At 45.0% G+C, this 17,229-nt stretch overlaps 1 protein-coding gene across 3 annotated transcripts in view; it reads right to left on the bottom strand.

The window, feature by feature from the left end:
* Positions 1-8,434: 8,434 nt before the first annotated feature.
* Positions 8,435-17,229, bottom strand: part of PRKCA (protein kinase C alpha) — a 169,458-nt gene continuing 160,663 nt past the window's right edge. For all 3 annotated transcript variants that reach the window (XM_052807383.1, XM_052807384.1, XM_052807385.1), the window contains one exon: positions 8,435-15,241. In XM_052807383.1, coding sequence (XP_052663343.1) covers positions 15,077-15,241 — 165 coding nt within the window. In that variant the 3' untranslated portion in view covers positions 8,435-15,076. The remainder of the gene's footprint in view (positions 15,242-17,229) is intronic.

Here is a 17,229-nt window from a genome sequence, read left to right as displayed (position 1 = left end):
CCGGGGAGGAGAGGGCATCACATGGCGCCGGCGGGGACAGCCCACCTCGCCCTCCCTCCGTGCCCCCTTTCCCTCCCTCCCTTCAGCCATCCCTCCCTTCAGCCATCCTTGCCTTCTTCCCTCCCCCTTCCCTCCCTCCCTCTTTCTCCATCCACCCCTCCTTCCTCCCCCCCCCTTCCCTCTATCCCGCCTTTCCCCGTTCCTCCCTCTCCTTTCACCCTTTCCCTTTATTCCCTCACTTTCCCTCTATTCCCCCCTCTTTTCCTCTGGTCCTCTCCTTTCCCTTCTCCCCGTTTCCCTCCGTCTGTCCCCAGTCCCTCGGGGCTCCAGTTCACCACCGGAGCTGGGGTGGGAGCCAGCATTGCCCCTGCCCCTCTGTGCATCCTCCCTTCCACGCACCCCCCCAACCCCTCTGCACCCCCCACCTGGAAAAACACGGCCCCCCCCCCGGGTGGGACTGGCTGGGGCAGCAGCACCGGGTGGGCTGCGCTTCCCAGGACCCGACTCATTTGGGATTTGGGGAAGGGAAAACTGACTCCAGCCACCAGTGTCAAACAAATCCACAGCTAAGGACACGGCAGGCAGCGGGGAGGATTGGAGGGCAGCAAGCCAGCGTGCTGGAGAAAGCCAGCTTGGCAGGGCTGGGACCAGGGCAGGGAGAAAGCCAGGGCTAAAGGAGAGAGGGACGCAGGGGCAGATGCTGTGGGCTCTGGAAACCAGGGCCAGGCTGAGTGATTCAGCCAAAACACATAGAAAATTAGCTGCAGAGCCAAGAATAAGGACACAGCTCCATCAAGGTGGCCAGCAATGGGACGCTTCCTTGGATACGGCGGGAAGGACAAGAAAAGGGTCACACACCATGCGGGTAACTCCTGCTACGTGAGCTGCCAGCCCAGGCAGCGGGGCCGAGGGTGGCTCACGGCCACCATCGCAGCGCCTGGAGCTCGGATTTGTACAGCAATTTCTGCAGCGAGAGCTTATTCCGTGCAAGGGCTTTGCACATGCCGGGGTCGCTCCTCCAGCCGGGTCCCTGCAGGAGGGAGCCGGGCAGTGACAGCAGCGGTGCAGGACAGCAGGGTGGCTCCCAGGGAAGGCACTGCTGAGATCTCCCAGCAGGAAAACAACAAAAGTAATGTATTAATTACAAGTCTAATAAATTCAGCCTCTAATAAGTACTGGGTCACCGATTCCCAGCGCTCCGGCTAAAACGTGCCGCATCTCTGCCCGAGGCGTTCTCAGTTAACAAAACAATTCTATCTTAAATAGAATAATTCAAATTAAAGTGCGATATGAGATGCAGAGGAGGTGCTGGTTGGATGGCTTGTTTGAAGTCAATGGAGCCATGTGCTCTGGCTTGTTGAGCTCTGTTTTGATTTATAGAAATAATAGCAGCCGACGCAGATGTACAAGTTTTGATTTCTCCAACAAGAACATGGTGGAGCCTAATACAGAGAAGCCCCAGTGAGGAAACCTGCCTCCCAGTAGGACCCCAGCTGGCAGCCAAAGCATACTGGTTATTTGTCTTTGAGGGACTGCACCTCCGCATATGTTCTTTCACACAAAATTACAGTGATACTTAAATTATAGCGAATTCAGCATGTTTTCCCAGGCTCATGTCTCAGCCCCCTAAGGAAGAACTGGCTGGCGTTGCAAAGATACGTTTTTTCAGTGTACCCTTCCTTGCAGCTGGAGCTCTCAAAACAACCCCCAAAGGTATTCAGTACCTCTCATTCGCATTTGAGGAAGAATTGAAGGCAGCAAATCCATCAGGAGGTGGACGGTAAGGAGAGAGCAGGGATTTGGTGGGCAGAATGGATTCTGCACTGGAAAAAGGCGGTGGAAGAGGCGATGCCCTCCAGGACCCCCGGCCCCACGCAGCCCCAGGGAGGAGGAGGCTTCCTTGGGATGAAGCTAATCAGCAGGGAATTACCAATAAAGTCAAACAGCTACAGGAGGCAGGTTAGACCTGGACGTTCATCATGTTCTGTCAGGGTACATTATTTTAATACAGTAATTGGCTGTTCATCATTTTTCTTTTCTCTATGTTGTTTAAAAAAGAAACCAAACAAAGCAGACCTTCATTTTTCTCCAGACAGGCAATCTGCTGTATTAGCCGCCTGGGCACTGTGCAGGATTATTTGAATACAACACAAATAAAGGCTGCAGCGCATACAGCCAGTGACATAATTAACCATTACAGTGTAAGAGGCCCCCAGCAGCCATGCATATAATCAATTAGAAATACACATTTTGGGCTTCAGTCTCTTTCCCCCGCCCCCTTTGCTTCTATGCAAATGTACTTAGGCTAAAACACTCGGATGGATTTTCCATTGCTGCTTGTCTCATACAGCAAGTTCTGCCGGGGCGAAGCGCGTGCACGATGCCAGCGCTCGCACCAGGAGCGTTTCCCACCGGCACGCCAGGGCCAGGCTGCAAGAGGGCACCAGTGACGCCTCCCAAAACCCCAGAAGCAGAGCTAAACTCTCCTACCTCATTAGCAGCTATCCATAATTGCTTCCCCATAACACCTGTCTCCCTGCTAATGGCAAAAGACGATGAAGTGGCAACCCCTTCTCCTGGCCAGGAGCTCAGTGTGGCTGTCCCAGGCAGGACAATTAGCACTTTGCATCTTCTCAACATCCTCCAAAACTTGGGGCAGGGCTTTGCCAAATTCTGCAACAGCTGGTTTTGGTTTTTTTTGTTTTTTTTTTTTTGGTATAATACCATCTGGTGCCATCTCAGCATTTCCAGAGCAGCATCCCTTTGACCTCCCCACTTTTCACTATTCCCTGCTGAGCTCTCTCCTCCTCGAGAAGGAGGATCCTTTGCTGCAGCCACATGTGGGGTGAGTGAAGCCGGGTGGGATCTTGCACATCACAGGACGTTACGCAGCTGTGCCAGTCCTTGCAAGGCTGGAGTTTGATCCAGCCGGAGCAGCTCCACGTGCTGGTGGAGCAGCCTTTCGTACCACATTCAGAACCAGTGTGGAAGCACGAAGCTCCATGGACACCTCAGCAGGCAGCTTTTAGGATGTACCCAAGGTCAAATCTTATTAGTGAGGAGGGATTTAAGCTTCATTAATGGTCCAGAGCAGAAGCAATTCTTTACAGCAGCTCTCCCAGGGCAGTCAGTGATGCAGCAGGGTGCTGAGGGCCTGTCTCAGTTGCAAGTGTTTAATTCCTGCAGGTGACATCTGCAGGGAACCTTTTCCCTGGTCTTTTCCCTTCCAGCAGAAGTCACCTTGAAGGCACTCAGGACATTACACGAGAAAAGGTCTGATCCTGTCAACCTGGGCTACGAACTGATAGAAAACCTCAGGTTTGCCTCCCCTCCCACTCCCTCTAATTTGTGCTGAATTATTCAGACAGCAAATCTGCCCAGCAAACAGCCTGGGATGAGCTGGGCCATGGGCAGCCGCCCCTCGAGCCCACGTGAGGCTCTGCTCCGCCGTCGGACAACAGCTATCGACCAACTTTAATTGTTTATCAGGCTGTAAGAAGTGTTTTGAGCACAGGAAGGGAAAGTCTGCACCAGCCAGAAATTGGAGCGTTTGCCCAAGGAAAGAGGAGAGAGAGCAGGTAGATGCAAGGAACTGGCGACGCGATGCTGAAGCTGCTGTGACTTGTGTGGGAGGTGATGGATGCTCCATGCCAGCTGCCTTGGCACTTGCTATTTTTTGTCGTTTGGTGGGCAGCACGGCTGGGGGGAGGCTTGGGGAGATGCCGGAGCATGGGAGAGATGGGCAGCAACCCCGGCACGCTGCTCAGGGGAACCAAAGGTTGGGAACCACTTGCTAGAGAGACTTTTGAGATTTTCTCTTCCCACAAGGGGGTGTTTGTGGGAGAGATTTCGCACTGGATAGCAAAACTGGCATCACCAGCCTGGGGTTGGGATCCACAGCCACGGCACCCACGGCTCCTGGGCAGGTGGGATGCGAGCTTGGGATGGGCTGCTCCAGCCGGGACCTGTTACATGCAGGAGCTGGCAAATGCTCGAACAACATCTGCTCCTTATTCCAGCGGCAACATTATTATTTTTTTAGCTTTCAAACGCTGCAGGTAGGAAAAGAGGAAAAACTCATGGCACCAAAGAACACCTTCTCTCTCTCCTTCTCCGGAGAGAGTTTTCACATCCCGCTTGTGCCATGACTAAATTAAAGGAATTAACTCCTGTGGGCTGTTGGAGCTGAAGCTCCGTTTGCTGTTTCTCCTGCACATCCCTCTGCCTGGAGCCGCTGCTTGGGAGGAAGCGCAAGGAGAGGTGCAACATTATTTTTATCTCCGCACCCACATGCTGTGCGAAAGCTTAAAAAAAAGAAAAGCGCAGCAGGCAGCCTCCCCGAGAGGCTCTGACTCACGGAATAACAAAGGCGCACGTGTGAACGGAAGTTATATACTTTATTTAAAATAAAACACCCTCTGCAATCATATGGGCCTAAATTGGCTAATAAAAGCCGAGGGTGTGCCAGTTCAGGAGTTTCGCCCCAGCAGCTTGGCCAGTTGCATCCTTTAGCCCCTGCGGTGGCCTGGGGCCAGCAGGCACCACTGTCCCAGCCTGCCCGGCTCGCGCGTCCCCCCCGCCGGAGGGAAGGAGGTTGGAAAGGGCATGAAGTGCCCATGTCCCACCGCGTCACCGTCCGAGGGCCGTGTCCTTCAGTAAGACAAGCTAGAAGAGATGCTGGCAGTAAGTTTGTTCTCACTACTGGTGTTTGCTCTTCACCCACTGCAAAAGGAGCCGAGGTACCAGCAATACACCCCCTTTTGCATCCGGTCTCTGGGACTGGGACCCGTCCAGTTTCCCCAGCATGGCCCCATCGGAGCCACCAAGGCTGGCTGGAAAACAGGCTGCTTGCAGGATGAGGGATGGCTCTGGCTACAGCAATCATATTTAAAAGGTCATGTTTTGGAAAACAGTTTAGATGACATTAATTATTAAAGCCTCATAACGCTTGTATTAAGGGTAATAGTTTTCCATGTGATTTATATAGCACTGAAATTCATTACCAATCTTTTAATGATGTTAGTGTCAATCAGGCACAAGAATGCTAAATGACTTATCCCAAAAGGACCAGGAACTGATCCAAGGAGTTTTGGGATGCTCTCATCGCTGGCCTGTGCTCTTCCCCTCCTTCTGCCCTTGCACTCACTGCCGGTTGCTTTTATAACCATTTCTGATGGATTTTTCCTGAAATCACACCGAATCAGTGTCTCAGACATGGTTACACTTGCAAGAGAAGCAAATGAATCCTGTTAGAAGAATGTTTCTGGAGGTGTCACTGAAAATGTTGAAGCTTTAATGAAGTTTTCTATGGATTGTTGCAGAGTGTTTTATATGGATTTGGAAGTCTCCCTGTTATGGGCACTGAGTTTTATTAAATGCTCTGAATAGAAGAGCGAGATAAAGGATGATGGATCAAGTCCCCAAGGCTGAAAGAAAAATAACACAGATGCGGACCAAACATCAGTTTGTAACCTGAGAATCAACTGGTTTGTGTCCAGGCTGCCCAGTTACCTGTGCTTCCTGGAGCCGCACGCGAGTGGCAAGCAGGGAATAAGCAGAGGTTCGCTAAACAGCCAGTCCCCGAAAACCAGACTTTCCTGGGCAAACCCAGCAGCTGAAATGCTGCTACAAACATCTGAGCGTCCCGATCCCCCGAGCATCCCCACTTACCTGGGTATTTGTAACACACACATACACCTGGAGCTCACAAGAGTCGGGGGGCAGGGGTGGGAAAACGCTAGCATGAACGAGGCCAAAGCCATCCGTCTTGTAGAACCGAGGGGCATCGCAAACCCCGAGGGGCATCGCAAACCCCTCTGGGTATTGCAAAACCCTGTGAGCATTGCAAACCCCTCTGAGCAGCGCTGGCTTGGCCTCACTGCCGGGTGGCAGAGGTGAATTAGTTTTCATTAAACTAATGCAGGAAACATCAGTATGTGTACCCAGCCTTCCAAAACCCAGCTCCTTTCAAAAATAGCTTTAACGGGAAATTTGCAGTAACCCCAATACTCCCCAGTAACTACAGCATGTGCGTCCCATGTTCCCGAGAGGCAGTCAGGCCTTTTGTCGTTATCTGCTGCAACATCCAGCCACATGGGCCAAATACTTTATGTGACGTTAACAGCCCCATCACCGGCCCAGGAAACGGCCACATTGCTGTTGTCTTTGGGGGACAGCTGAATTTTTGCTCCTAGCTCAGCCCTTGTGCTATGGGGAGGGGGTCTGTGTCCTCTGAGGAAAGGGAAATTCATTCCCAGCATGTGAATCACAGGCTCTGCTGTGGCAGAGAGAGAGATTGGAGATTTTGTCAGCCTTGTTGGGTGAGAATAAGATCTAAAACACTTCTAAGCAAACTTCCATTGCGGGGTGGTTGTTTTTTTTCTCACTCAGGTATTGCACTTTAAATTGGTTTTGGAATTCCCCCCCCTCCACCTCCCCGCTTTCATCAGATTGTGCAACATCTCCTGAGGTGGGATGTCAGGATCTGACTCAGGGACCAGTAATGAACACTGGAAGTGGCAGCTGGTGTCTGACACCGTCACCCTGGCAGCGAATGCGGCAAATCCCTTGAGAAGGAGACAGCGTTGACTCATTTCCCATGAGATCTGTCTCATTTCAACCTCCTCCTTTGGGAAAAGCAGGGAAAAAAAAGCAAAAAAGAAACCCTTGCAGGTAACTCTGTGGGTCCAGACTTGCCACCGCCTGTTCTCCTGGTCAGATCCCCATTTGTTTGGGTTTAGCATCACTTTGGGAAGGTGACAAGTGACAGATGCAGTTAGGGAAAACATCCCTTTGAGGACAAGCCATCCACATGTGGCAAGAGCTTTTCCGATGTGGGCCCCTCATTGATTTGTCTGCTTTACCAGGGCTCCCCAGGGCTTACTCAGGGTTTTTTTTGGCCAAGCAGCAAAGGTTGCGTTTGCCGAAGCAGGTGGGGTTATAATTACCTTGCTGTAATTAATGCAGTCATCATTTTAGCTACCCTAGCAGCTCTCAGAGGAGATGGTTATATTTGCAACTCATGTACCAGGTCTGTAAAAATATTCCGAGATAGTTCTAAGTCAAATACCCAAATCTCTAAAGAGAAGTTGGGGCTGGGAGAGGGACGACATGCCTTCATGTCATGGAGACTGCAAAGAGTTTGTTAACATTTGGGATAATATTTCTGAGAGGTTTAAAGGACGCGTTGTTCGTATTGATCGATAATGATCATTAGGGTATTAGGAACCTTGACAGGTCCAAACATCCCAAGGATGTATTTCTCGGGAGCTGAGTGCTCCCCTCGCAACTCCTGAGTCCAGCCTGAAGGCCGTGACTGGGAATGAAATCCCACCCAGCCCCTGCCTAAGCAGCCAAGGTGGTGGGAGATGCAGGTCTGGCAGTACTGAGCTCGGAGGACCCCTTTCCTCTTGCACTGACCCTGCACGTAGACCAGCTCAGGGCAATGAGGTCTCCACTAATTCCTTCTTTTGCTCTGCAGAAAGCTCTCCAGGCCTGAGAAGAGACCTGTCTGTGGGCTTCAGGAGAAGCTGCGGACAGTAGATGAAGGCTAAGTGGCGTGTAGCAGCCTGGAAACACTGTCTCTGTAGAAAAAAAAGAATTTCAACCATTACTTTGGGCAAACTCAGCCAGACTTTTCTGCAAATTGAACTAACCCAATTACTGAATTAGCATAAGATTCAATACATTTGAGAGCAAGCGGAAAAAGGACCTGTCTATCAAGTTGTCACAATATTTGTACATCGCTTTCAAATTTTGAAAATAAAATGACGTCGGCCTAAAGGAGGCAAGTGCCTGGACTCGAGGCGAGTATGGCTGGTGGGACTGGGATGTTGCGTCCTCTCCTCCAGGAGTGCTAAAACAAGTATTTCATGGCAAAGGTGGGCCCCCGAGTGTCATTAATCACCATGAAGCAAACCCTCTTCCCAGGAAGAAGTGGGCTCACGGACACAGGGATGTGAAAAAGTGAAGTTTTGAGTTTTCTTGGGGTCTAACTGCTAAGAAGGAGGGCACATCCCTCCACCACCAAGTCTCACATCAAGCTTTGAATCAGACCCTCCAACCTGAGACCTCGCTTCTCTCCTGGGGTGGTTTTTCCCTGCGGCATCCACACCCGAAGTGGCTCAGAGACGCCGAGCCCAGAGAGCAGGTTAGCCAGGGACCTGCTGGCTCAGAGAGCCGCCTGCTCACCTCTCAGCATGCTGAAATCCTCTTCCAGACATATCTTTTCCCCACTTAAGCCTCTTTTTCTCTTGATTTATTAACAGGAATTAAAAAAGGGCCCAGGTTAAAGTTCTGTGTGTGAATGGCGAATCGAGGTCTGGATCTGGGCGAGCTCTGCGGCTGATCACACCATAATCTCTGCAGCCTCTGGGCTTTGGGGAGTCAATTTTGAAATGAAATTTCATAAAGGCAGACCAAACTCTCACGAAAGTAATGATCAGTATTTTTATTCATACACACTTGCTTCGAAACTACAATTAATATTTAACAAAAGCATTTCATGCAAACAAAGATTGAAGATACTGCGAATTAAGAAAAAAAAGATGCTGTAATTTATACATCAGTCTTGCCCACTATACTTCCAAAGATTTTTTTAAAAATGAATGGCCTCTCCAAATTTTCTGGTAGCATCTTGCAGATAAATGATAAGAAAATAAATAATGTTCTCCTCTTTATAAATACAAAATTTGGGTCTTAAAATAATATTATAAAATATGAATGAGTTCAAGGTGGGATTACTCCTTGTTTAAAAAAAGATAACATTAAAGTAGCATGCAATCATTTTAGAAGTTTCAGGTGTGCTCTGTATGGTTGTGCAAAACCATACACGTGTTGGGAAATGCACATTTTTAAGAGGCAACAAGCTTCATTTTGTTGAAATTCTTTTTCTTACATTCATTTTAATAGCACGTGAGAGAATAAATGAAAGGCTTTGTGGGGAACAAGCCACAGATTCAATTTGTATTATCACCGCGAGAACATTTTTTTCCTGCTCCAAGTCAGCAAGGCATCTGAGCGTGCAAGCTCTACTGACTTCTACGGGATGTGAAGCTGCTCAAAGGTAAGCCCAAATGTCCATGCTCTGCCGAACAGCGACGGGCACAAGCACATACTTAATATTTTTGCTGAATTGGGGCTTATAGGCTTAGTGCTGCCAGACGCTGGATACCGCAGTCTTGGCTCCAGTAAAGCAACTAAGCACACAGCGAGCTCTAAGCACGTAGCGGTTCCACTGGATGCCTTGGAAGGCCAAGACAGGAGCACACGAACCTCTGGAAGGACGGAGCCATTGGCAATATTACCTCTCAGGGTTCAAACAGAAGGAAAATAAATACAATTTGAATAGTTCTTAGGAAAAGGTTTATAAAGATCAGAAACATCTTTTTGCTTTCTATTAAAATGTTCCTGTCACCAACTCACGATTATAAAATTAATGTAACATTAGCTGTAGACTTTCCAATGTATCCCGTAGTGAGAAATGAGCTTCAATGGAAGCAGGCTGGGGCCGGTTATCAGTGCTGTTGCTACTCTTTCTGCACATCACTGTTTAAAATTATTAATAGACTGCTGATTTTTTTTTTTGGTCAACTGACATCAGTGGAAGAAAAACCATAGCTTCTAGGGTGGTTTTCTTTTAAATTTGAACTATGGTGTCACACACAAGGAAAAGAAAAGCATGAAGATATACGACACAGGAATACATTAAAATATCAGTGGAATAAACCTGTCATGGATGGACCAGCTGCATGAAGCATATCACTTCTCCCTCAATAGGAGTCAGTATAAACGTTACTAGAAAACATCTGTGCTGACTTCATTTACCCATAGGGAATCTCACCCTACAATAACCAGTTCTGCCAAGACTTCCACTTACATGGAATTTTTAAAATGCACATACAAATCTCAGTAATTGGAAAAGAGGTAAGTGCAGCTGACCTACACAGTCAGCGAGCATCACTCCCCACTGCACCCTGACTCCAGTTAACAAAAGCTGGACTCCAGATTCTGTAAGAAACATATCAGATCTGATTTATTTCATTTTAAATGGTTTCAGCAGAATTACTAAACTTCTATAAAAAAGTAGAAATAGCATCGTATATCCAGCAATACCATGTGAATCGGATAAGCTGATTTAATATTAAAAATTATAATAATACTTACACAACTCTTTTCAGGTTAAAAGTGTATTAGAAACATTACCCGAGAAGCCCTCACACCTCCCTGTGAGGTAAGTAAGTATTATTATCCCCATTTTACAGATGAGGTAACTGAGGCAGAGAGGTTAATAACTTGCCCCCTCTCTCTCAAGGTTTCCTAGGAACAGGAGGGCTGTAGTGCATAATGATTATTCATTATAAGGCTATTGAATTACCAATTGTTACTGGCACAGTTACTGGTTGGTAGGAAATCATACATGTTTATGGAGTCAATTCTTATTTAATTCTTCAACTGAACTATTTTAGATCCCATCTAAGAGTGTGGAGCTGAGGAAAAAAGTGTTTTAGCTTGTCTACTTTTTTTACTACTTGGCAGCTCAGTGCCTACCTACCCAACAGAACACAGAGGTAACACATCACCTACAGCTGATACTCAGGTTTGCGAAGAGACAAAACCTATGTACAATAATTTATGCTAATGACTAAAAGAACTGAAAATCACATCAAATGTTTCCAGAAGTTTTGTGGCAGGTCCAAAAGCCCACTGTAAACTCAATACTGTAAAAATGTTTTCTACTCATACTAAAGCTTGATTATTGGATTATTATTATTATTTCCAAGGCTGTGTTTTGTTTAATAAGGAGGATCTTCCCCCTCTGCTAACTGCATGTGTCTCCTATGGCATTTAACGGGGATTGCGTCCGGATTCACCGACTGAGAAAACAGACTTGGCAAGTGGTACCACTCAATGCTGGCCCTTGGACACGTCATCTTTCCGGCTAGAAGACAAGTTCCTGTCTCACTTGACCTTATTAATTTTACAGGAGCGTGGCATTATTCAATTGAATTCACCCCAAAAGACAGGATGGCTTTCAAAGGCCAGCAGCATTTAGATATGATGAGTTTCTTTTAAACTAACAGCTGATTTCCAGAAGAACTTTCTTCAGTTTGTAGAAGGAAATTCAATTGTATTTCTGGAAAGAATGAAGGATCAGAAAGCTAAATTGCATTTCTCCTCTAAATTGGATTAAGGAGGAGTATTTTATTATGGGAATGTGCTCTCTCCTTCTCACATATGTGCAATCCTTGCTAAGAGCACCGAGACTGGCCGGCGGGCGAAGTAGCTGTCCTGGAAACCCACCACCCTGCTGAAGCGACCTGAAGGTGGATAAAAATGCCCAGATGCCCAAATAATGAAGAAATTTGTCTAGGAGCCAGTTAAGTTCCATTTAATCCCTGAAAACAGCTTGGAAGTTTTAGGTGGCAGACCTGTGCCCCTCGGGACTCGAGCACACATGGGACAGAAACACAGCTCCCAAAGCTTTCACCCCAGCTTCAGTGTATTATAATTTTCAATTTGACTTTTAGAAACCTTTGTGATAACGTGGGTGTTCAGGTTACGGTTGCTATTGAACACAAGTGAAAGAAAAGCAGTTCTAATGCCTCTCCCTGTGTTGATACATGTTCTTTAGAAAACCAAATCTTGTGAAAAATATTATATAAATAACATCTGTATTTAAAAAGATAGGAAAATGCTTGCTGGATAGTTAAGGTTTTACTTGCCATTATGAATTTCTGGATGATAAGCAAGCCACCCGGAGTTCTCATTAAAGGGCTGGTCCAAGCGTTCACGTGCGAGTGCATTAGGCAGAGCAGCGAGGAGTAACACAAACATTCAATCCCTGCTTTATACAACCCTGTCTTGTTCCTGCAGGATCCGTGAGTTCACAGTACCTTTTTGTAAGCATTACAGACACCTACAGAAGACGACACGAGATGTGGCAAGCCTAGGAACTTGAGGTAACAACGTTAAAGAGGAATTTCTGCTACTACATCAGAAAAACTGGGGAACAAATGCAAGTGCCTAAAAAACTGGTTATGAGAAGAAGCCAGAAAATGAGCAGCTCTGTCCAGATGTTGGACCAGCTCTTTAATGCCGTGTTCTGTGAACATCACCGACCGTCACAGCTGTGCCAGCAACAACCGCCCGCAATGGGACTTCGCTGTACAATTCATATTTCATCAGGAAAACCTGAACTGCTTGGGAACGTCTACCTGTGGGATCTCCTCCCTGTTGCCGGCTTGGTTCCGTTCTCCCCCTGTACTGCTTTTCTTTCTTCAAAACCCTGTGTGCTGGTATTTCTCCCTGTATTTTCCTTTTTCAAAAGTCTCTTTTTCACTTCACATTCTTAAAACACATGTAACGCCGCCTCTCGGCAGAGTGACTTACTTGAGAGCCCCTTAATCATTCAAAATCTGAGCCGCAGTAATCTGTTGAATCTATTATCTTCTGCAGTATGATACTCAGATTTTCCTAAACTATGGCAGGCTAATAATATTTAGAAAAACATAAGTAGTCATGAATGCTGCACTAGTCTACATGCTTTATGGTGAATATCATAATTGTTAAAGTATATAACATACAAAGAAGAAAATGAACTCTCAGACTTGGCTCATGACATACTTGACATAGAATGGTTTAAAAATTTTACTCCTAAAACGTTTTAAAAATTTTGAGTTCTGTTTTTTTAGGCAACAATCCCAGTTCTTGTTAGTTGGTCAGTGCCCCTTGTTAGCCGTGTGTTTTCCCATGCCTGCAAACGGTCCGGTTGATTCGTTAAAGCCTGCTCACTCTTAGCCGGGGAGATGCTCCTTGCTTAGAGCTGGGGCTGCAAAAGGACTACGACTGGGTAAAAGTCAAACTTCTGGAGTGTTGCAAACCACGTGTCCTCGGCACCAAAAATATGGCTTCTGAGGGCACCACGCGTGCAGAAGCACAACACAGTTGCCGTTCACATCCAACCGTGTTTCACTCAAAACCTGTCCCACTCCACCATGGGTCACCCCCGTAAGTCAGACCCATCCACCCAGCCACCAATTTGCAGGGCTGGCTCTTTCTAACAGACTCCTTGGCACAGGTTCCATGTTTTCTTGTCATAAAAGATGATTAGCAAGTAGATTTCCCCCCCCCCCAGTTACATAGTCTAGTATAAATTTAAGTTTTTTATGGCAAATAACTTACTTTTTGAATATGTTTACATGCTGGAAAAATTGTAATCAGTCTGCATGCAGCAACAGAGACATCATGCTTCTGGCATCGTCATGCATATCTGAGAGACAAAAAGTGCCTATGGCTGCTAACAGTAACAAGGCAGAAGGGAAAAAAAAAAGGAAAATGCAGCAACTACTATTTTACATGCTGTAACAAAACCAAAATATGCACAAAAAATATTTACTGATATTTGAATTAATATCTTCTGGTAAGTTGTAAGAGGAAATATCAAAATTTTTATCTAAGTGATAGGAGAGGAGAAGATTGCATTAATTACAATGTTCATCATTGCAAATAAAGTCTATTTCCTTCTCTGTAAGTAATAAGCAGATGTGAAATGAAAGCCTAATTGAACCTCGTATAAAACCTGCAGGTAGCAATTATTGTTTAAAAGTAGATCTACTTTTAAAAAAAGAGATTATACCCTAAGCCATTAACAATATCCAAAACCTAAAGTAAAAACCAAAACAATAGCAATAAAACATTTAGCTAAATCTAAATGAAGTAATTCAGAACAAGAACCTTCACAAATAAAGCACAATTTGTTTTATAAAATTTTTATAATACTCTTTATGCTTGATATGATTATGTCAATAATATAGATCTGCTTATTATTAACCCTTATTATTAAGAGTTATTACTAAACATGCAAAATTCATTGCATGAAGCATATGCAAAGTGTATTAAATTCCATTCTATCAATAAAACAAGTTTTAGGTGCTGCTTCTTTCAGGCTTGATTATTCTACAGCCCAAAGTTTTCTGAATTAAAACTGATTATTTTATGACTAAATCTCACTTGATTTTCATGAGTTATTCTGGAGAAATCAGGAAGTCACTTGGGGCTGCATTTTTTGTTAATTTAGTATACATAACGCTTTCTTCGATTTACTGCTCTATACTGCAGACCATAAATAGACACATGTAAATAAGATTGAAGGGATTACAGTTCTGTTTTACATTCCAGGTTAACAAATTTCATAGTAAAATATTGGTATTAGAACAGGCTAACAGTAAACTTGAGGAATGGTGTAAATTAAATTAACTGAACAAACAATGGCACCCTGGATCACAGAATAATCTCATGGAGATTAAAATTCACAAAAATATTATTAAAATTATTATTACTATTATTATTATTATTATTATTAAAGACAAAATTTCACCCTTGAGTTTATCACATGCTACTTAGCAAAGATCCTAGAGATCTGGCCACCACTGAAGTGTGTTTAAACTTGGTGTCGCTTACAGGATCGGTTCACGAAGCCTCAGGGTCTAACTTGATTTTGTCTCCCCCCCCCCCCCCCCCCCCCAACTTGTTTCTGTCACATTTTCAAAACAACTACTTTCAACAATTTTTTTGCAATGCGTCTCCTCCCCGGTGCCGCTGCCGTTTCGGTCTCTTGTGCTGCTGATCTCCCCGAAGTCACCGGGCAGAGCGGGGAGGAGCGGTCGCTCGGGACCGAGTGCTCCTACCTCCCAGCATCTGCACCAAACGACTAAATATTCGAGGTTGGGGTTTTTTTCAGACTGTGTGTTAGATTATTTCTAACACAGCAGAGTGGAAAAGGGAGCAAAAGGACAGGGGAAGTTACAAAAATATATAACGTACCAAAAAATGGGTAAGTTTAGACGAGTCAGTGGTGACTTCTAGAAGAATAAGTGGGCACCGTACACTAATTTATCTCCCATTAAGACAACATCGCTGTTGCAAAGCCAAAATCCTGAATAAGTGGCCCTTCCCCCATCTTACACTTTCTAACCCTACAATTTTCAGGCCCAAATGGAATCAACAAGGCAAAAGCCTAAAAATTGTAGGGTTAAGGACCGTTCCCCACTGCGGGATTTGTTCCTGTTTTGCTGTTTCATGCTACATTTTGCAAAAGGGGGTGTATGAACTGGGGGTTGACGTAAGAGAACCCTTCAAAATCTGTTTGGTCTATGTTAGCAATGACCAGCTGATCCGGAGGTGTTAACACCGGCTGTCCTCGTGTAAAGAATTTATCGAAGTTTTCGGCACCTTTGCCACACTGCAAGAAAGAAAGAAAAACAGAAAAAAGGCTGAAAAAAATCAGCAATACATTGGCAGCTCCAGCTTTTTGCAGATTTTTCAGGACACATGCAAGACTTCCCCTCATTTCTTACGAGTAGTTAAGAAAAAAATTTTCTTTTCAGATATTTTTAACAAAAAATCCCAGGCAAACAGAGAAGTTTTAATAGATGAATTTTGATGAAAAACAGAGTCAGAAAAGTTTCCATCCATCAGCATGAGATGACAAGGTAAAGAGGCTTAAATATTCAGAATTACTGGGATAAAAAAGGAAAAGGAAAATATTTTTACGGACATGTATTGGCAAGAGATACTTTATCTGTCAAGTCATTTCATTCTTTTTAAAACCTTTATGATGCAAAATTAAATTTTCGTATTAGTCTGTTTCCTTCATGATCTGCGGAAAGCTTAATGTAATTCATTTATACCCTTTGACTCTTCATTTTACAGCCTATAAACTCTCGTAAATTCATAAACGACAACAGAGCTCCAGTCCTGGGGACTGCAGGAGGGAGCTGGGGCAGGGGCTGCATCCTGGGAACAGGTCCTCATTACAAAACGTGCTACCACAGGTTTCCTCCTTTTTTTGTCTAAGAGGAGAGACACGTCGTCTTGCGAAGCCCAGCTGAGAAGAAGGGTTATATATAGCTACACGCTGAACACAACTCAGTCAGAACAGAAAACAAAAGAAATCAGGTTTGCGGAAAGGATAGTTTTAAGTAATGCAGAAAACACTTGAAAGGCAGGGAAGTATGATTAGAGGCAAGTTAAAAAGGATGAAGGTGGGACCAGAACAAAATTAGCTTGGATGCAAGAAAATACGCATATTTGAGGAAAACTAGGCATTGAATATTGTGGAGAGGTCTAAAGGAAACTGGTAAAGCTGCTTATCTCAAAACTATCTACTGTAAGAGATCTTTGAACAAAGCGTGGTTGTACGATAAAGGTGCTGAATGTTTCTTCCCGTTGTCCCTGACCCGCTCCTCTCTATCCATCCCTACAATATATCTACGTGTGGATTTACAGGATAACATTACGCTATTATCTTCAGATTTAGAGGATAACTTGGAAAGGGTAGAATATGGCTCGTACAGCAGACCAATATTAAACATTGATTTTTCTGAACTAATGCAACACGAATAAAGCTGTACATTTATAGGAGAAACCAGCTGAAGAGGGGCCCATTAAGGGAATTCGAGGGTGAGGTGTTTGGCTATGCTGAAAAGAGCTCAGTCACAGTTTCCAATCTTCTTGCAAAGCACCTGGCATGTCCTGGACTGGGACACGCCATCCGATCTGAGCTGCAAAGAACTTTTGCTGCCTCGGGCACAACTTGGTTTATATTTCAGATGAAAAACGCATGCTCAGGTACTGGACAGCAATGCTCACAGAAGGACACTTGTTCAGGCTTGGAAGAACACAAGCAGAGGAACACTTCAACGGGTTAAAGGCTAATGGTAGTCTGCTTTTTTCACCCGGGGTTCTGCACTCACCGAATACCCTGGTGCCCACTGAAGCCAATGCATTTTGGTGCAGAATCTCTGGAGAACAAGAATGGACAGAGCTGAACTTTGACAAGGGGAAAACTCTGCATCATTGGAACGAAAGTTGGTGTATCCCCAAATTAACAGTCAAATTTATTTAGAGGCAGTACTCAACTCAGAGCAGCAATAAAAGGGCTATTTATACAGGGAAGACTTTTTGCTAAAAAGATGTTCTATAGATATGCATCATCCTTCCACAAAATTATGCTTTCTTCTTTTATTTTTCTTTTTTTCTTCTTCTTTTTTTCAGCAAGTGGAAGGTATTCAGACAAGCTGTGTATTGAAACCAAAGTCCCTGACTCCATTAGGACTCTCACTATTGCTTATACTAGTAGAGAGTAAGAAATAACTCATGTGAAATTTGAATGTGAATATAATGATTTATCAATAAATTTGCATCTTCAATTACGTATTTGTCTTCACA

The sequence above is a fragment of the Harpia harpyja genome, chromosome 14 (genome assembly GCF_026419915.1).
Source record: "Harpia harpyja isolate bHarHar1 chromosome 14, bHarHar1 primary haplotype, whole genome shotgun sequence".
Classification (NCBI taxonomy): domain Eukaryota; kingdom Metazoa; phylum Chordata; class Aves; order Accipitriformes; family Accipitridae; genus Harpia; species Harpia harpyja.
The sequence above is the reverse complement of the archived record's forward strand: the minus strand, read 5'-3'. Positions and strand labels throughout refer to the sequence as shown.